General features: G+C 41.9%; 1 protein-coding gene across 1 annotated transcript in view; it reads left to right on the top strand.

Annotated features, from left to right (window-relative positions):
* The window catches only part of mgat4b (alpha-1,3-mannosyl-glycoprotein 4-beta-N-acetylglucosaminyltransferase B), a 227396-nt gene extending 206562 nt beyond the window's left edge, over positions 1-20834 (top strand). The window contains exons 13-15 of the mRNA XM_023992677.2: positions 14512-14599; positions 20087-20199; positions 20456-20834. Coding sequence (XP_023848445.1) covers positions 14512-14599; positions 20087-20199; positions 20456-20479 — 225 coding nt within the window. The 3' untranslated portion in view covers positions 20480-20834. The remainder of the gene's footprint in view (positions 1-14511; positions 14600-20086; positions 20200-20455) is intronic.
* Positions 20835-21994: the final 1160 nt, after the last annotated feature.

The raw sequence follows: 21994 nt of genomic DNA, 5'->3' as shown, positions 1-21994 counted from the left end.
AGTGTTAATCTGCTAAATTGTAATTATTCGATTTATTGCCTACCTCATGCCTTTTGCACACATTGTATATAGATTCTCTTTTTTCTACCATGTTATTGACTTGTTTATTGTTTACTCCATGTGTAACTCTGTGTTGTCTGTTCACACTGCTATGCTTTATCTTGGCCAGGTCGCAGTTGCAAATGAGAACTTGTTCTCAACTAGCCTACCTGGTTAAATAAAGGTGAAATAAAAATAAAAATGCCAATTGCACGCTCCCTCAAAACTTGAGAAGTCTGTGGCATTGTGTTGTGTGACAAAACTACACATTTTAGAGTGGCCTTTTATTGTCCCTAGCACAAGGTGCACCTGTGTAATGATCGTGCTGTTTGATCAGCTTCTTGATATGCCACACCTGTTAGATGGATGGATTATCTTGGCAAAGGTGAAATGTTAACTAACAGGTATGTAAAGAAATTTGTGCAAGCTTGTTGTGCGTATGAAACATTTCTGGGATCTTTTACTTCACCTCATGAAAATGGGACCAAAACATTACATGCCTTACACGTTTATAATCTTGTTCACACTACATGACCAAAAGTATGTGGACACCTACATCTCATTCCAAAATCATGGTCATTAACATGGAGTTGGTCCCCCTTTTGCTACTACAACAGCCTCCACTCTTCTGGGAAGGCTTTCCACTAGATGTTGGAACATTGCCGCGGGGACTTGCTTCCATTCAGCCACGAGCATTAGTGAGGTCGGGCACTGATGTTGGACGACTGGGCCTGGCTTGCAGTCTCCGTTCCAATTCATCCCAAAGGTGTTAAATGGGGTTGAGGTCAGGGCTATGTGCAGGCCAGTCAAGTTCTTCCACACCGATCTCGATAAACCATTTCTGTATGGACCTCGCTTTGTGCACGGGGCATTGTCATGCTGAAACAGGAAAGGGCCATCCCCCAAACTTTTGCCACAAAATTGGAAGCACAGAATCATTTAGAATGTCATTGTATGCTGTAGCGTTAAGATTTCCCTACACTGGAATTAAGGGACCTAGCCCGAACCACGAAAAACAGCCCCAGAGCATTATTCCTCCTCCACCAAACTTTACAGTTGACACTATACATTGGGGCAGGTAGCGTTCTCCTGGCATCCGCCAAACCTAGATTCGTCCATCAGATTGCTGGATCGTGAAGCGTGATTCATCACGCCAGCGAACGCGTTTCTACTGCTCCAGGGTCCAATAGCGGCGAGCTTTACACCACTCCAGCCAACACTTGGAATTGCACATGGTGATCTTAGGCTTGTGTGTGGCTGCTCGGCAATGGAACCTATTTCATGAAGCTCCCGACGAACAGTTCCTGTGCTGACGTTGCTTACAGAGGCAGTTTGGAACTCGGTAGTGAGTGTTCCAACCGAGGACAAGCGATTTCTACGCGCTTCAGCACTCAGTGGTCCCGTTCTGTGAGCTTGTGTTGCCTACCACTTCGCGACTGAGCCATTGTTGCAACTAGACCTTTCCACTTCACAAAAACAGCACTTACAATTAACCGGGGCAGGTCTAGCAGGGCAGAATTTGACAAACTGACTTGCTGGAAAGGTGGTATCATAAGATGGTGCCTCATTGAAAGTCACTGAGCTCTTCAATAAGGCCATTCTACTGCCAATGTTTATCAATGGAGATTGCATGGCTGTGTGCTCGATTTTATACACCTGTCAGCAACGGGTGTGGCTGAAATAGCCGAATCCACTAATTTAACGGGGCGTCCACATACTTTTGTGTATAAACAGTGGCTTGCGAAAGTATTCTCCCCCTTGGCATTTTTCCTATTTTGTTGCCTTACAACCTGGAATTAAAATGTATTTTTGGGGGGTTTGTATCATTTGATTTACACAACATGCCTACCACTTTGAAGACAAACAAGAAATAACACCACAAAAAAAATGGAAACTTGAGCGTGCATAACTATTCACCCCCCCAAAGTCAATACTTTGTAGAGCCACCTTTTGCAGCAATTACAGCTTCAAGTCTCTTGGGGTATGTCTCTATAAGCTTGGCACATCTAGCCACCGGGATTTTTGCCCATTCTTCAAGGCAAAACTGCTCCAGCTCCTTCAAGTTGGATGGGTTCTGCTGATGTACAGCAATCTTTAAGTCATATCACAGATTCTCAATTGGATTGAGGTCTGGAATTTCATTAGGCCATTCCAAGACATTTAAATGTTTCCCCTTAAACCACTCAAGTGTTGCTTTAGCAGTATGCTTAGGGTCATTGTTCTGCTGGAAGGTGAACCTCTGTCCCAGTCTCAAATCTCTGGAAGAATGAAACAGGTTTCCCTCAAGAATTTCCTGTATTTAGCGCCATCCATCGTTCCTTTAATTCTGACCAATTTCCCAGTCCCTGCCGATGGAAAAACATCCCCACAGCATGATGCTGCCACCACCATGCTTCACTGTAGGGATGGTGTTCTCGGGGTGATGAGAGGTGTTGGGTTTGTGCCATACATAGCGTTTTCCTTGATTGCCAAAAAGCTCAATTTTAGTGTCATCTGACCAGAGTACCTTCCTCCATATGTTTGGGGAGTCTCCCTCATGTCTTTTGGCAAACACCAAACATGTTTACTTATTTTTTTTATGGCACCTCTTCCGTAAAGCTCAGCTCTGTGGAGTGTACGGCTTAAAGTGGTCCTATGGACAGATACTCATATCTCCGCTGTGGAGCTTTGCAGCTCCTTCAGGGTTATTTTTAGTCTCTTTGTTGTCTCTTTGTTGTCTCTCTGATTAATGCCCTCCTTGCCTGGTCCGTGAGTTGTGGTGGGCGGCCCTCTCTTGGCAGGTTGTTGTGGTGCCATATTCTTTCCATTTTTTCCCAAATGGATTTAATGTGGCTCCGTGGGATGTTCAAAGTTTCTGATATTTTTCTATAACCCAACCCTTATCTGTACTTCTCCACAACTTTGTCCCTGACCTGTTTGGAGACCTCCTTGGTCTTCATGCTGCCGCTTGCTTGGTGGTGCCCCTTGCTTAGTGGTGTTGCAGACTCTGGGGTCTTTCAGAACAGGTATATATATACTGAGATCATGTGACACTTAGATTGCACACAGGTGTACTTTATTTAACTAATTATGTGACTTCTGAAGGTAATTGGTTGCACCAGATCTTATTTAGGGGATTCATAGTAAAGTATGCACACTCCACTTTTCCGTTTTTTATTTTTTGGGAATTTCACTTCACCAATTTTGACTTTTTTGTGTATGTCCATTGCATGAAATCCAAATAAAAATCTATTTAAATTACAGGTTGTAATGCAATAAATTAGGAAAAACGCCAAGGGGGATGAATAGTTTTGCAAGGCACTGTGTGTGTGTATATATATATATATATATGAGATTTTATGGCCAACTTATGCAGAAATCCAGGTATTTCCAAAGGGTTCACATACTTAAAATCTCATCTTCATCTAGGTCACAATAGACAAACACAGTCTGCTTAAACTAATAACACACAAACAATTATACATTTTCATGTCTTTATTGAATACACCATGTAAACATTCACTGTGCAGGGTGGAAAAATGTTTTCTTTCATTTTGGACCATTCCTCTTCTTTTGGACCATTCCTGAACTGCTCTCTTGAGGTCATGCCCCAGCATCTCAAATCGGGTTGAGGTCAGGACTCTGACTGGGCCGCTCCAGAAGGCGTATTTTCTTCTGTTGAAGCCATTCTGTTTTTGATTTACTTCAGTGTTTTGGGTCGTTGTCCTGTTGCGTCACCCAACTTCTGTTGAGCGTCAATTGGCGGAGAGATAGCCTAACATTTTCCTGCAAAATGTCTTGATAAACTTGGGAATTCATTTTGCCGTTGGTGATAGCAAGCTTTCCAGGACCTGAGGCAGCAAAGCAGCCCCAAACCATGATGCTCCCTCCACCATAGTTTACAGTTGGGATGAGGTTTTCATGTTGGTGTGCTGTGCCTTTTTTTCTCCACACATAGTGTTGTTTGTTCTTTCCAAACAACTCAACTGTAGTTTCATCTGTCCACAGAATATTTTTCCAGTAGCGCTGTGGAACATCCAGGTGCACTTTTGGAAACTTCAGACGTGCAGCTATGTTTTTTTTTGGACAGCAGTGGCTTCTTCCGTGGTGTTCTCCCAAGTGTTTTACGTATCTTAGACTCGTAACAGAGATGTTAGCATGTTCCAGAGATTTCTGTAAGTCTTTAGCTGACACTCTAGGATTCTTCTTAACCTCATTGAGCATTCTGCGCTGTGCTCTTGCAGTCTTCTTTGCAGGACGGCCACTCCTAGGGAGAGTAGCTGAACTGCTTTCTCCGTTCATAGACAATTTGTCTTACCGTGGACTGATGAACAGAAAATGCTTTTAGGGATACTTTTGTGTAACCCTTTCCAGCTTTATGCAAATCAACAATTCTTAATCCTAGGTCTTCTGAGATCTATTTTGTTCAAGGCATGGTTCACATCAGGCAATGCTTCTTGTGAACAGCAAACTCACATTTTGTGAGTGTTTTTTATAGGGCAAGGCAGCTCTAACCAACATCTCCAATCTCGTGTCATTGATTGGACTCCAGGTTAGCTGACTCCAGACTCCAATTAGCTTTTGAGAAGTCATTAGCCTAGGGGTTCACATACTTTTTCTTGCCACTGCATACAGTACCTGTCAAAAGTTTGGACACACCTACTAATTCCAGGGTTTTTCTTTATTTTTTCTTTGTTTTACTATATAATAGTGAAACATAAGAAATGTTAAATAACACATATGGAATCATGTAGTAACCAAAACATATATTTTGATTTGTTTAACACTTTTTTTGGTTACTATATGATTACATACAGTGGGGAGAACAAGTATTTGATACACTGCCGATTTTGCAGGTTTTCCTACTTACAAAGCATTTAGAGGTCTGTCATTTTTATCATAGGTACACTTCAACTGTGAGAGACGGAATCTAAAACAAAAATCCAGAAAATCACATTGTATGATTTTTAAAGTAAATTTAATTTGCATTTTATTGCATGACATAAGTATTTGATCACCTACCAACCAGTAAGAATTCCGGCTCTCACATACCTGTTAGTTTTTCTTTAAGAAGCCCTCCTGTTCTCCACTCATTACCTGTATTAACTGCACCTGTTTAACTCGTTACCTGTATAAAAGACACCTGTCCACACACTCAATCAAACAGACTCCAACTCTCCACAATGGCCAAGACCAGAGAGCTGTGTAAGGACATCAGGGATAAATTGTAGACCTGTACAAGGCTGGGATGGCTACAGAGACAATAGGCAAGCAGCTTGGTGAGAAGGCAAACAACTGTTGGCACAATTATTAGAAAATGGAAGAAGTTCAAGATGACGGTCAATCACCCTCGGTCTGGGGCTCCATGCAAGATCTCACCTCGTGGGCTCAATGATCATGAGGAATGTGAGGGATCAGCCCAGAACTACACGGCAGGACCTGGTCAATGACCTGAAGAGAGCTGGGACCACAGTCTCAAAGAAAACCATTAGTAACACACTACGCCGTCATGGATTAAAATCCCTGCAGCGCACGCAAGGTCCCCCTGCTCAAGCCAGCGCATGTCCAGGCCGTCTGAAGTTGCCAATGACCATCTGGATGATCCAGAGGAGGAATGGGGAGAAGGTCATGTGGTCTGATGAGACAAAAATAGAGCTTTTGTCTAAACTCCACTCGCCGTGTTGAGGAATAGAAGGATGAGTACAACCCAGAAACCATCCCAACCGTGAAGCATGGAGGTGGAAACATCATTCTTTGGGGATGCTTTTCTTGCAAAGGGGACAGGACGACTGCCACCGTATTGAGGGGAGGATAGGACGGGGCATGTATCGCGAGATCTTGACCAACAACCTCCTTCCCTCAGTAATGAGCATTGAAGATGGGTCGTGGCTGGGTCTTCCAGCATGACAACGACCCGAAACACACAGCCAGGGCAACTAAGGAGTGGCTCCGTAAGAAGCATCTCAAGGTCCTGGAGTGGCCTAGCCAGTTCCCAGACCTGAACCAATAGAAAACTTTGGAGGGAGCCGAAAGTCCGTATTGCCCAGCAACAGCCCCGAAACCTGAAGGATCTGGAGAAGGTCTGTATGGAGGAGTGGGCCAAAATCCCTGCTGCAGTGTGTGCAAACCTGGTCAAGAACTACAGGAAATGTGTATGATCTCTGTAATTACAAACTAAGTTTCTGTAGCAAATTATGTTCTGCTTTTCTGATGTATCAAATACTTATGTCATGCAATAAAATGCAAATTAATTACTTAAAAATCATACAATGTGATTTTCTGGATTTTTGTTTTAGATTCCTTCTCTCACAGTTGAAGTGTACCTATGATAAAAAATTACAGACCTCTACATGCTTTGTAAGTAGGAAAACCTGCAAAATCGTCAGTGTTATCAAATACTTGTTCTCCCCACTGTATGTGTTATTTCATAGTTTTGATGTCTTCACTGTTATTCTACAATGTAGAAATTTGTAAAAATACAGAAAAACCTGAATGAGTAGGTGTCTCCAAACTTTTGACTGTACTGTGTATATACATACACTGCTCAAAAAAAATAAAGGAACACTTAAACAACACAATGTAACTCCAAGTCAATCACACTTCTGTGAAATCAAACTGTTCCACTTAGGAAGCAACATGGATTGACAATACATTTCACATGCTGTTGTGCAAATGGAATAGACAACAGGTGGAAATTATAGGCAATTAGCAAGACACCCCCAATAAAGGAGTGGTTCTGCAGGTGACCACTTCTCAGTTCCTATGCTTCCTGGCTGATGTTTTGGTCACTTTTGAATGCTGGCGGTGCTTTCACTCTAGTGGTAGCATGAGAGGAGTCTACAACCCACACAAGTGGCTCAGATAGTGCAGCTCATCCAGGATGGCACATCAATGCGAGCTGTGGCAAGAAGGTTTGCTGTGTTCTGTCAGCGTAGTTGTCCAGAGCATGGAGGCGCTACCAGGAGACAGGCCAGTACATCAGGAGACGTGGAGGAGGCCGTGGGAGGGAACAGCCCAGCGCAGGACCGCTACCTCCGCCTTTGTGCAAGGAGGAGCACTGCCAGAGCCTGCAAAATGACCTCCAGCAGGCCACAAATGTGCATGTGTCTGCTCAAACAGTCAGAAACGACTCCATGAGGTGGTATAGGGCCCACGTCCACAGGTGGGGGTTGTGCTTAAGCCCAACACCGTGCAGGACATTTGGCATTTGCCAGAGAACACCAAGATTGGCAAATTCGCCACTGGCGCCCTGTGCTCTTCACAGATGAAAGCAGGTTCACACTGAGCACATGTGACAGAACGTGACAGAGTCTGGAGACGCCGTAGAGAACATTCTGCTGCCTGCAACATCCTCCAGCATGACCGGTTTGGCGGTGGGTCAGTCATGGTGTGGGTGGCATTTCTTTGGGGCTGCACAGCCCTCCATGTGCTCGCCAGAGGTAGCCTGACTGCCATTAGGTACCGAGATGAGATCCTCAGACCCCTTGTGAGACCATATGCTGGTGCGGTTGGCCCTGGGTTCCTCCTAATGCAAGACAATGCTAGACCTCATGTGGCTGGAGTGTGTCAGCAGTTCCTGCAAGAGGAAGGCATTGATGCTATGGACTGGCCCGCCCGTTCCCCAGACCTGAATCCAATTGAGCACATCTGCGACATCATGTCTCGCTCCATCCACCAACGCCACGTTGCACCACAGACTGTCCAGGAGTTGGCGGATGCTTTAGTCCAGGTCTGGGAGGAGATCCCTCAGGAGACTTTCCGCCACTTCATCAGGAGCATGCCCAGCCGTGTAGGGAGGTTCATACAGGCACGTGGAGGCCACACACACTACTGAGCCTCATTTTGACTTGTTTTAAGGACATTACATCAAAGTTGGATCAGCCTATAGTGTGGTTTTCAACTTGAATTTTGAGTGTGACTCCAAATCCAGACCTCCATGGGTTGATAAATTTGATTTCCATTGATCATTTTTGTGTGATTTTGTTGTCAGCACATTCAACTATGTAAAGAAAAAAGTATTTAATAAGAATATTTCATTCATTCCGATCTAGGATGTGTTATTTTTGTGTTCCCTTTATTTTTTTGAGCAGTGTATATACACACACACACAAGTACAGTGTAATAATATTTAATGTTACACACATTCAGCCATACCTGTATTGTTACATACAAGATTATATACACTCACAATATCTGTATTCTTATCTGTTATTTCTGTTGAGACACAGCCCATGTCTTGGAGGGCCATGCTGGCTACATCTCTCTCTGGAAAGACGTACAGTCAGGTCCTTAATTATTTGCACCCTTGATAATGATAAATACAAAATAATATGTGAAGTAAATTATACAAATTCTAAGCTATATTGCATGCAGCAAATGTTTGGTAAATTATGTTACTTTATACTTAAGACAACTGCTCAGAGAAAATACTTGGTTTAACAACTAATACAAAAAAATTGCTAAAAGATAGGGTTCAAAATTATTGGCGTCCCTGTTTTTATCATTCCAGCACTGTACCATTGCAAAGATATCAACACTGAGTCTTTTTCTAAAATGTTTTATGAGATCGAAGAACACATTTGGAGGGATCTTAGACCATTCCTCCATACAGAATCTTTTCAAATTCTTGATGTCATTCGTTTGTTCGTATGGACTGCCCTCTTCAATTCAAACCACAGGTTTCCAAAGGGGTCAAGTACGGAGACTGAGATGGGCATTGCAACATTTTGATTTTGTGGTCAATTAACCATTTCTTTGTGGATTTTGATGTATGATTGGTGTTATTGTCTTGCTGGAAGATCCTCTTGTGTATAATAGTAGAGAGAATGATTTATTTCAGCTTTCATTTCTTGTATCACATTCCCAGTGGGTCAGAAGTTTACATACACTCAATTAGTATTTGGTAGTATTGCCTTTAAATTGTTTAACTTGGGTCAAACATTTCGGGTAGCCTTCCACAAGCTTCCGACAATAAGTTGGGTGAATTCTGGCCCATTCCTCCAGACAGAGCTGGTGTAACTGAGTCAGGTTTGTAGGCCTCCTTGCTCGCACACGCTTTTTCAGTTCAAATCTTATATGGGATTGAGGTCAGGGCGTTGTGATGGCCACTCCAATACCTTGACTTTGTTGTCCTTCAGCCATTTTCCACAACTTTGGAAGTATGCTTCACCATCGATTTTGTGAAGTGCACCAGTCCCTCCTGCAGCAAAGCACCCCCACAACATGATGCTGCCACCCCCGTGCTTCACGGTTGGGATGGTGTTCTTCGGCTTGCAACCCTCCCCCTTTTTCCTCCAAACATAACAATGGTCATTATGGTCAAAAAGTTATATTTTTGTTTCATCAGACCAGAGGACATTTCTCCAAAAAGTACGATCTTTGTCCCCATTGCAAAGTTGCAAACCGTTGTCTGGCTTTTTATGGTGGTTTTGGAGCAGTTGCTTCTTCCTTGCTTAGCGGCCTTTCAGGTTATGTCGATATAGGACATGTTTCACTGTGGATATAGATACATTTGTACCTGTTTCCTCCAGCATCTTCACAAGGTCCTTTGCTGTTGTTCTGAGATTGATTTGCACTTTTCACACCAAAGTACATTCATCTCTAGGAGACCGAACACGTCTCCTTCCTGAGCGGTATGACGACTGCATGGTCCCATGGTGTTTAAACTTGCGTTCTATTGTTTGTGGAGATGAACGTGGCATTTGTAAATTGCTCCCAATGATGAACCAGGCTTGTGGAGGTCTACAATTAATTTTTTGGAGGTCTTGGCTGATTTCTTTTGATTTTCCCATGATGTCAAGCAAAGAGGCACTGAGTTTGAAGGTAGGCCTTGAAATACATCCACAGGTGAACCTCCAATTGACTCAAATGATGTCAATTAGCCTATCAGAAGCTTCTAAAGCCATGTCATAATTTTCTGGAATTTTCCAAGCTGTATAAAGGCACAGTCAACTTAGTGTATGTAAACTTCTGACCCACTGGAATTGTTGATATTTATAGTGAATAATCTGTCTGTAAACAATTGTTGGAAAAATTACTTGTGTTATGCACAAAGTAGATGTCCTAACCGACTTGCCAAATATATAGTTGTTAACAAGAAATTTGTGGAGTGGTTGAAAAACAAGTTTTTAATGACTCCAACCTAAGTCTATGTACACTTCCGACTACAACTGTGTATATATATATATATATATACAGTGGGGAGAACAAGTATTTGATACACTGCTGATTTTGCAGGTTTTCCTACTTACAAAGCATGTAGAGGTCTGTAATTTTTATCATAGGTACACTTCAACTGCTGTGAGAGACGGAATCTAACACAAAATCCAGAAAATCACATTGTATGATTTTTAAGTAATTAATTTGCATTTTATTGCATGACATAAGTATTTGATCACCTACCAACCAGTAAGAATTCCGGCTCTCACAGACCTGTTAGTTTTTCTTTAAGAAGCCCTCCTGTTCTCCACTCATTACCTGTATTAACTGCACCTGTTTGAACTCGTTACCTGTATAAAAAGACACCTGTCCACACACTCAATCAAACAGACTCCAACCTCTCCACAATGGCCAAGACCAGAAAGCTGTGTAAGGACATCAGGGATAATGGAAGAAGGTCATGTGGTCTGATGAGACAAAAATAGAGCTTTTTGGTCTAAACTCCACTCGCCCTGTTTGGAGGAAGAAGAAGGATGAGTACAACCCCAAGAACACCATCCCAACCGTGAAAGCATGGAGGTAGAAACATCATTCTTTGGGGATGCTTTTCTGCAAAGGGGACAGGATGACTGCACCGTATTGAGGGGAGGATGGATGGGGCCATGTATCGCGAGATCTTGGCCAACAACCTCCTTCCCTCAGTAAGAGCATTGAAGATGGGTCGTGACTGGGTCTTCCAGCATGACAACGACCCGAAACATACAGCCAGGGCAACTAAGGAGTGGCTCCGTAAGAAGCATCTCAAAGTCCTGGAGTGGCCTAGCCAGTCTCCAGACCTGAACCCAATAGAAAATCTTTGGAGGGAGCTGAAAGTCCGTATTGCCCAGCGACAGCCCCGAAACCTAACGGATCCGGAGAAGGTCTGTATGGAGGAGTGGGCCAAAAAACCCTGCTGCAGTGTGTGCAAACCTGGTCAAGAACTACAGGAAACGTATGATCTCTGTAATTGCAAACAAAGGTTTCTGTACCAAATATGAAGTTCTGCTTTTCTGATGTATCAAATACTTATGTCATGCAATAAAATGCWAATTAATTACTTAAAAATCATACAATGTGATTTTCTGGATTTTTGTTTTAGATTCCGTCTCTCACAGTTGAAGTGTACCTATGATAAAGATTACAGACCTCTACATGCTTTGTAAGTAGGAAAACCTGCAAAATCGGCAGTGTATCAAATACTTGTTCTCCCCACTGTATATATATATTTGGTCGAGTGCTACAGAGGTGGTTGTCCTTCTGGAAGTTTCTCCCATCTCCACAGAGTGACCATTGGGTTCTTGGTCACTTCCCTGACAAAAGCCCTTCTCCCCTGATTTTATATATATATATATACACACACAGTATATGCTTTTTGGTCTTAATTTAATGTTAGGTGTTCGGGTTAGCATTTTGGTTAGGGTTAGGTTTAAAATCTGATTTTATGACTTTGTGGCTGTGCCAGCTAGTGACCACAATGCCGAGCTACCCCCAGAACAAGATTCAAGACGAGAGACGCTAACCTGCCTAAGACCCCTCCCAACGTGTTCTCCAATCGCATAAAACAGGTCGTTAACCTACTAAGGGGAAGGTGCTAGTGTGCTGAAAACAGGGGTGCCAATAATTTCGACCAGTATCTTTAAAAAAATCTATATTATTTATTAAACAAAAACAATTATCTGAGCAGTAGAAGTATAATTTTTGGGAGCATGCAATGTAGCCCAGTATTTGTATAGTATTTTATAGTATTTTTTGCTCATCTTTATCAAGGGTACCAATAATTATGTACTGTAATTCTCTCAAGTGGAAAGACATATGACGTCAACTTCCATCTTGTTGACATAGGAGCACATAAGCCATGTTGAAAGGCGAGCACCCACAGTGTTAAGCCCCAGAGGCTACAGAGAGAGAGAGAGGCGAAGAAAAATAGATGAGAAATGACTCAAGACAGAGCAAGGCTCTCTCTCAGAAAAAGAGCGAGAACGAGAATGTTGAGGAGAAAGAAAAAGAGGACTCCCGGGTGGTGGTAATCAGATCTGTCTCCCGCCAGCCACTGTTCGAGAGCTTTCGCCTTAAAATGATATTTCATCCGGCAGGAGGGCTAGGCGAGGCGAGGCGGGGATTTCAGATTATGCCCTGCAAACCACCGCTCTCCACGACAGATTAATAGCTGGATTTTGCAGAGGCTCGAGCAAGATATTCATCTCCTCCTGTCTCTCCTCCCTCGCTCTCGGTCTCTATCTCGCTTATATTCTTTCTTCTCCTCCCTCCTGCACTCATTCGATCTATACTTCAACCTGATTGTCATTGAGACCCTGTGATGGTGCTAGAGAAAAGGGGGATTGAGGGAAGAGTGCAAATAGGTTGGAGGTGTTTTTGTTGTTGTTGTTCCTCCTACAGTATGGGAAGAATACAGTGCATTCGGAAAGTATTCAGACCCTTGACTTTTTCCACATTTTGTTACGTTACTGATACTGTAAGTATTCAGACCCTTTGCCATGATCCTTGAACTTGAGCTCAGGTGCATCCTGTTTCTATTGATCATCCTTGAGACGTTTCTGCAACTTGATTGGAGTCCACCTGTGGTAAATTCAATTGATTGGATATGATTTGGAAAGGCACACGCCTGTCTATATAAGATGCCACAGTTGACGGTGCATGGCAAAAACCAAGCCTTGAGGTCGAAGGAATTGTCCATATGTTGCCGAGACAGGATTATGTCGAGGCACAGATCTGGGGAAGGGTACCAAAACATTTCTGCAGCATTGAAGGTCCCCAAGAACACAGTGGCCTTCATCATTCTTAAATGGAAGAAGTTTGGAATCACCAAGACTGTTCCTAGAGCTGGCCGCCCGGTCAAAGTGAGTAATCAGGGGAGAAGGGCTTTTGTCAGGGAAGTGACCAAGAACCCAATGGTCACTCTGTGGAGATGGGAGAACCTTCCAGAAGGACAACCACCTCTGTAGCACTCCACCAATCAGGCATTTATTGTAGAGTGGCCAGATGGAAGCCATTCTTCAGTAAAAGGCACATGACAGCCCGCTTGGAGTTTGCCAAAAGGCACCTAAAGGACTCTCAGACCATGAGAAAGACCATCTCTACGGTGAAGCATGCTGGTGGCAGCATCATGCTGTGGGGATGTTTTTCGTTGGCAGGGACTGGGAGACTAGTCAGGATCGAGGGAATGATGAACGGAGCAAAGTACAGAGAGATTCTTAATGAAAACCTGCTCCGGAGCGCTCAGGACCTCAGACTGGGGATAAAGTTCACCTTCCAACAGGACAACGACCCTAAGCACACAGCCAAGACAACGCAGGAGTGGCTTCGGGACACGTCTCTGAATGTCCTCGAGTGGCCCAGCCAGAGCCCGGACTTGAACCCAATCGAACATCTCTGGAGAGACCTGAAAATAACTGTGCAGCATTGCTCCCCATCCAACCTGACAGAGCTTGAGAAGATTGCCAAGCTTGTAGAAGACTCTACGCTTTAATCGCTGCCAAAATGCTTCAACAAAGTACTGAGTAAAGGGTCTGAGTATTTATGTAAATGTGATATTTCCGTTTATAAAAACCTGTTTATGAAAATGTAAAAAGCCTGTTTTTTGCTTTTTTAGTTATGGGGTATTGTGTGTAGATTAATGAGGATTTTTTCTTATTTAATCTATTTTAGAAAAAGGCTGTAACGTAACAAAATGTGGAAAAAGTCACTATGTGCTAATGTTGCACATCTTTAGACCCATGACAAGTTGAGAGAGAGAACCTTGCTGTCAGGTGCAGTTCAACGGTAGGTGGGAAATGTAATATTTTGACTACCATAATCACTTGTGTGATCATCCCGCATTGATTTCTATTTAGAGCAACAGAATAGGAAAAACCTCTTAAAAGATCAGCTTATTTTCCCTCTTTCCGTCCTCCCGTCCTTTCTCCTTCATTGCTTTAGGTAAACAAGTCAAACAGATACTGTATTTCTCCAACAGTCAGATTGGATATGACACAGCAGCAACACTAGAGTCCCGCTTCCTTCGTCTCCCTTTACTATGAAGACTCATTGATATCTCTACTCTTTTATTATGTTGTGAAACAGAGAGATCGTAGGTGGGTTGGATCTGAGCTCATGGCTAGTGCTGTGAGGTGAAAAGAGGACAATAGAGTGGAGTTTGCTGTTGTGAATGCATTGGTTGATGATGTATAGATTTGAAGCTGTGATCCGAGTGCAGATCAGGGTTGCTGCCTGCATCGATCTTGGTGCATTGTGCGTACCTGTATTGTGTTCCTCACACACCTATCTCTTCTCCTACAGAATATCCAGTCTGAGAAAGAGGCCTTGAAAGAGGGGAGAGAGAAAACACCAAAATACCACAGAACAGAGGACGGCTTTATCAGAATAGGTGAGTATTAGTATGACAAACAGCTTTGCCTGGGTCATGTACGCAAGGAAGGAAAACATGGATTCGTCCAATTAGAAACATGTTTTTGTTTTCCGTTGCGAAACACTTTGTTACAGTACGTTCTAATGAAAACGTCCCAGAATTCAATTAGCACCATGCTACCGAGGACATGTTTCAATAGGTGGTAATTAGTACTGGGTATTTATTTACCAGTGGTGTTAAGAACTAGTACTGCAGACAGGATCACCCAAAGCCAACACTATTCCCCCTGCCAAAATATCCCTAAATGTCTTTCCCTATTGTTTTCATCTATCCATCCATCAATCCTCTCCTCCATCTAACAGAAACATTGTGGCAGATACACCAGCAAACAGGGACAGTTCACACAGACTGAGACAGGTCCTGACAAATAACACACACACACACACAGGCCTCTGACTGTTGATTTTATTAGGATCCCCATTAGCCAACGGCAATTATCGAGGGCTCCAATGGTACCGATTAGTTGCTGCACAATCTAGCACTTTTACAGGATGATGGGTCAGTGGTAGGAGTGGATAAGGGCTAACTTCACAGTTTTAGTAGACCTTAGGTGCTCTTTCTGAAATTGTATGAAGTGCAAGAAAAGTGTTTGCGCCGGTGTGTTTTAAAATTATAGCATTGTGCTCATTGAAGAGAACGGATGAAATGACATTACAATGTTCATATCATGTTGAAATAGGAAGACGGGTTAAAATGTTGTTAAAACATGGTGGGGAAAAAGGGTTTGAGGTGAATTCTGTTACAACTGATTCAGTAACAAGTGTTAGATACTTTTATGGTTCCTTCCTTAATTACAGATCTGAGAGGGGTGGATTTGGTCAATGCAATAGGATAGAAACCTTGCTTTCATTACAGCATTATCCAATGACATACAGATGATTGATTAATTCAATGAAGGAAGGAAGTAGGGGAGGAGGAAGCGAGTGAGGATGTATTCTTTCAGTTTTTAAGCAGGGCCCCGAGCCTGTCATTCAACTCTCTGAAACACAGCCACAATGACCTCTTGCTCTCCGCACTAGCTTTTATCCCATTGAATATGAAACTCCTTATTTTTTTATTTTATTTATTTATCCGTTATTTTACCAGGTAAGTTGACTGAGAACACGTTCTCATTTGCAGCAACGACCTGGGGAATAGTTACAGGGGAGAGGAGGGGGATGAATGAGCCAATTGTAAACTGGGGATTATTAGGTGACCGTGATGGTTGAGGGCCAGATTGGGAATTTAGCCAGGACACCGGGGTTAACACCCCTACTCTTACGATAAGTGCCATGGGATCTTTAATGACCTCAGAGAGTCAGGACACCCGTTTAACGTCCCATCCGAAAGACGGCACCCTACACAGAGCAGTGTCCCCAATCACTGCCCTGGGGCATTGGGATCTTTGTTTAGACCAGAGGAAAGAGTGCCTCCTACTGGCCCTCCATATATATCTTATAGCGTCTTCAGAAAATATTCACACCTCTTGACTTTTTCCACATGTTGTTGTGTTACAAAGTGGGATTAAAATTGGTTGTCAACGAGCGACACAAAAAGACTCTGTCAAAGTAGAAGAAACATTATAATAATTGTTTTTATTAATTGAAAATAAAAACTAATATTTGGATTAGATAAGAATTTAACCCCCTGAGTCAATACGTGTTAGAATCAACTTTGGCAGTGATTACAGCTGTGGGTCTTTCTGAGTAAGTCTTTAAGAGTTTTGCAAACCTGGATTATACAATATTTGCCCATTTATTCTTTTAAAAATTCTTCAAGCTCTGTCAAGTTACTTTTTGATCATTGCTTGACAGCAATTTTCAAGTCTTGTCATAGATTTTCAAGCTTATTTAAGTCAAAACTGTAACTAGGACACTCGGGAACATTCAAAGTCATCTTGTTGATGTTGTTTTGGATTTGCCCTGAACATAATGCTTTGTATTTAGGACACATTTTTTGCTGTTTTACTTTAGTGCCTTATTGCAAACAGGATGCATGTTTTGGAATATTTCTATTCTGTACAGATGTCCTTCTTTTCACTTTGTCATTTAGGTTAGTATTGTGGAGTAACTACAATGTTGTTGATCCATTCTATCACAGCCATTTAACTCTTTAACTGGTTTAAAATCACCATTGGTGAAATTCCTGAGCGTTTTCCTTCCTCACCGTCAACTGAGTTACGAAGGGCGCCTTATCTTTGTAGTGAGTGGGTATATTTATACACCATCCAAAGTGTAATTAATAACTTCACCATGCTCAAAGGAATATTCAATGTCTGTCTGTTTTTTTTACCCATGTACCAATCAGTGCCTTTTTTGCGAGGCATTGGAAAACCTCCCTGGTCTTCGTGGTTGAATCTGTGCTTAAAATGTATTGCTCGACTGAGGGACCTTACAGATACAGTAATTGTATGTTTGGGTTGAACACCTTTATTGCACACAGAGTTAGTCCATGCAACGTATTATGTGACTTGTTACGCACATTTTTACGCCTGAAGTTATTTAGGCCTGCCATAACAAAGGTCTTGAATACTTATTGACTCAAGACAAAACAGTTTTTCATGTTTTATTAATTTGTAAACATTTCTAAAAACATAATTCTTACATTATGGAGTATTGTGTGTAGATCAGTGACACAAAAACAACATATAATACATTTTAAATTCAGGCAGTAACGGGATGTGAATACTTTCTGAAGACACTGTAGGTGCTGGTACGATATGTATTGTGATTATCGCGATTCGATATATTGCAATTCGATGCTGTGTTTTTATTGCACTTTGATATGTTAACCATATTGCTCACTAAATGTCTGCTGCATAGAGATGAGAGCATGAGAAGATTCCTTTTGATCATTTGTGGAATAAAGTGCTGAAAACATTTTTCGCTCACTATTAAAAAAGAAGATGGAGAACAAGCTATAGGATGAATAATACCAGAGGTTTGTTGCAGGTAGAGCTTACTAGCGCTAGCTAACTCTGCTTAGAAAAAAAAAATAGAAAAGAAATCCAAGTATTGGTATAATATTGTCTAAAATAATATTGCGAGATGTAACTGTATCAATTTCCCCCTCCACCCATCCTTATGACATCATATAAATTATTACAAGCGCTCCCACTCATTCATTATTAGTTCGTGCAGGAATGAATATCAATCTGGCACTGTAGTTCATGTTTGGACCAAATAAATGAATTGTGTGACATCAAATGTTCATCAGGTTATATTTCTCCCTCCAGCTCCACTCAGTAGAATATTAGCTTTCAGGCGTAGTGTAACCTAAAACACAACTCACTCTATGCTCCCCATGTTTGATTTGATACTCTACGTTGTGGAACTAGATTTATGGGAGAGAGAATTGATTTTGTATAGGTAGCATTTCTGTAGTAGAGCGCAGTGGCGATTTTAGCATGTAAATCTGGGTGGGGCAAAAATAAATAAAGGTGGGATGCATGCCAGCAAAGCCAATACACAACACAACACTAAACAGTACATTTTACTATAACGGTGACAAACGGTTGCCCACGAACTGTTAGGGCCTACATAAAGCTGTCCCAACAGCAATCCCAACACCTTACTACTGCTACACCTGGCTATCAGCGGAGCTTGTCTGTCAGCGAAAAAGTTCATTCAGACTCATTCACTGCCTTTTAAAAAAACATAGCTGATATGGCTGACTTGCTTAAACAAATGTGGTTTCTACTGACAATTGAGATGTACAAACTATGGCATAAGGGGACGACATGTGGATAAGAGGCAATCCGTAATTTCGATTAAGACATTAATGAGCGAGCTAGGACGGACGTAGTCAATATAACTATTTGTTCAGCACTTTTGAAATGTACAGCAACAGATTTCTGAACATGGGCCGTTTTTATAGTGTTCTCCATGTACACCATGTCAGAACCATAGGATAAATAAAGGGGGCATATAAGCAGACAATGAAAGCTCTTACAATATTCGATGATTACATTTCTCAAAAACAGGTTATAATTTAAATGTGCACCACCAAGTCAGAACAGTATGCGAAAATATACTAAATTATTAGGGTGAGGCACATGGCCTACTAACAGCTTACTACACAACATATTGTGTAAGTATTACTTTCTTAGCTACAGTATACATATCTCCCTGGCATATTACATAATTTATGCAGCAGCATACAAAACATTTTTGGACCTTGTTGTGCTGTGCTCACTTGAACAGGAAGGTGGCGCGATGGTCCTTTGTGGGCAAATTTTGTCGTCAAAGTCTGGCATTCTCTGGATTTATGGTGCTTTCAAGACAACTGGGAACTCGAGAGAGAAAAAGAAAGTTGAATCATAATGACATCAGTGATCTTCAAGTCGTAGCTCTAGAAAGAGGCCCGAGTTGGATGAAAGTTCAAAACGTATTTTCCCAGTCGAAGCTAGTTGTTCCCAAGTTCCCAGTTGTCTTGAACTCACTAAAATCCAATTTTGCAATTTTGAGCTAACAGTTGTTTTGAGCGTGGGACAAATCATGCTTCATTGACAGCATGGTCAATGTTGAATGTTTATCATTTTAAACTAGGAAAAGAGACACTTAATCTTAGACTTGGGACTACACAGCCACTCGTTTTATCTATAATTTCTCTTCATTATTTCTCTTCATATTACAAGGATTAAAAAGGATTTGCCAGTAGATTGTGGACTTGATTCATGATGATGACTGCTAGCTAAGATTTTGAAAGTATGATGTTGACATGAACAGTCCAATCAAAGCTACTGTAGATTATAATGTGATTTGACGTCACTTTATCTGTGGCCAATGACCTTGAGCCTTCTTGGATGGGTACTTCTAATGTAACTATATGGCAGCACCCAAGGGACTTGCATTTTCTAGCTCTACCCTTAGAATTGGCGGTGACGTAGTGTCCCCATGAGTGACAGAACACTGAGCCAATCACGGCACAACGCTCTGTATTTTCTGCCGGCTTGACCCACCACAAAAAGTACTGAGCTAGGCTGAAACACCTGCATTTTGGAGCTGCCTTACTGAAGAAAACAAAAAAGAGACCATGTCTGTATGCGGAATGATATATATATATTTTTTTACATGGTTTGCAAACTGATATATATGTGACACGTATTAATGCCAAAATAACATACAAAACAGGAAAGCCCCCCCCCCCCCACAAAAAAAAAGAAAATATGGGGCTGAATGTGCCCTGAATGACGGGTTGCCACTGGTAGAGCGACAAAGAAATCATAGCAAAGCATGTTGTGGTTGTATTTGATACAACCTCTTTGGCTTGAACCAATTGAAATGTCAACACAACATATCTTGACTAACATATCTTGACTCTGTTATAATTTAGGAGCTTGAGGTACAAATGCAATACAATGCTGCATCATGACTATGGTGTTTATTGAGGAAGTCAATAGATTTCCAGCCACAGTCCATTAGTTATATTGGTTTGATATATCGATCCTCTCTCTCTGTCCTCTAGGAGTGTTTCATAATGGGATCGCCGAGGGGGAGGTAGACCCCACGTTCGGGCCCCTGGAGGCTCTTCGTCTCTCTGTGATCACAGACTGCCCCGTCTGGGTGATCCTGAGCGAGGTAAGCCGGCCCCAGCCATCACCCGTTCAACACAGAGCCTTGGGAGCATTGTCTCATAAAGAACCCCTTGAATTTTAGTTAAGTTAAAGTGATAGCTCACTGAAAAATCTAAGTTGGTCAGATGTTTTCAGGCCTCAAAAGTGGTCTAATGTCAAGTTTAATCCATTAATCCATTCAAAGCTATCCTTTGTGCAGGTAAACCTTTTAAACAGATGCCAAGGATTTTGTCTCAAATGCTATGTCTATTGCACTACAGATATTCATCAAGAAAGCAGAGTGAACTTCAACACCCCGCAGCAATACCTCAGTCATCCGTTTGACCGTTCCGCAGAGGAACAGAGCCTTCACAAGCTATACTCATTCCTTGGCTTTTGGCAATGAGTTTCTGGAGCGCGGTCAGAGTGCGCCATCTTCTGACGCGATCTTGTCATCGCAGGGTACTACTGAGACCGTCAGCCCAATTCACGGTTGACAGAACTCATAGGAAGATCTGCCCCGACGCAAAATCGGAGAACATGCGGCCCCGCGTGGACGACACACAGACTACGCTGTATTGAGGAAACTGTATTTATGTGTACATAAAGGTTTATGTTTTAAATAACTGTAATTACACTGGTAATTGTCAAATAGCTGGCGAGATTACCTCTCCCCTTTTGATGACAATATGACAATAAAATATTGCTGCTTCAGAATCAAAGACTTGGCAACACAGTCACCCAGATATGACGAAATTGTGCAACTTCAATATCATTTAATCATGTATGACAAATGTTCCTGGTTTTACCCAAATGTATACATAAAATACCTATGTAAGTGGATATAGGCCTAATATGCATATTTATGTAACACAATCATATGAATGATCTCTGTTTTGTGTGTTGATATGTATATACAGTGAGTGAATGTCCACAAAAGTCAGTCAGAAAAGTAGCCTTATACAGTGTAGAAGGAAATTGATCTTTAGCTAAAAAGTACATACTTGTCTGTTTGAATAAAATGTATTTATATGGTCAATTCTAAAGCCAGAAGTCAATGTAGGAACACTATGATTATGGTTTGAACATCTGTTTGTTGTTTATTTCATGAACCATCATTGCTTACATACCCCCCCCCCCCTTCCGCCTATCAATTTGCCTTAATGTGACATGGAGTAAACCTGGTTGTTGGGATAAATCAACGTAAGCCATGGCCAGACATGAGCTCCTCTATTGCATTAGCTAGGAAACCAGAAAAGACAGCTGTCTCGATAATACAGGAAACATACTGGATATCTGGCTTCGCTGTTGGATTTGCTACGTCTGCCAAATATCAGATACATGTAGTTAGTTGTAGCCAAGGGGCCACTGGAGATACACGTGGCTACAGAGTAATTGTTTGGACTAGTCGGATGTAAGAGAAATATGTAGCTCCAACCAATGCATGAAGAATCATCTTTACTGTCAATTGGATCTTTGTTTCTCATAATGACCATGAAGAAGTCAAGGAAGGACCCCTCTGTCTGATTTAAGTTCCACTCAAGTGAGGTCTGAAAGAGAGAAACTGTCCAATATGACAACCCCTCTCTTTCCACATAGTCTGCACTACTATTACGTTGAGTTGGAAGTCGAACTTATTCAAGGACTGTAATTGTCCCGACACCAGACTTATACAGTACATCTTCCAAATAGGCTCTGTAAATGCAAGGGCTACACTCAACTTTTATGCATTACTACGATGCAAAGGGTATATAGCAGTAAAGGGACACATTAGTTTGCTTTTGTATACTTGGATCCACATAAAAAAAAATCCCGAGAGC

Source organism: Salvelinus sp. IW2-2015, linkage group LG8 (assembly GCF_002910315.2).
Source record: "Salvelinus sp. IW2-2015 linkage group LG8, ASM291031v2, whole genome shotgun sequence".
NCBI classification, from domain to species: domain Eukaryota; kingdom Metazoa; phylum Chordata; class Actinopteri; order Salmoniformes; family Salmonidae; genus Salvelinus; species Salvelinus sp. IW2-2015.
The sequence above is the reverse complement of the archived record's forward strand: the minus strand, read 5'-3'. Positions and strand labels throughout refer to the sequence as shown.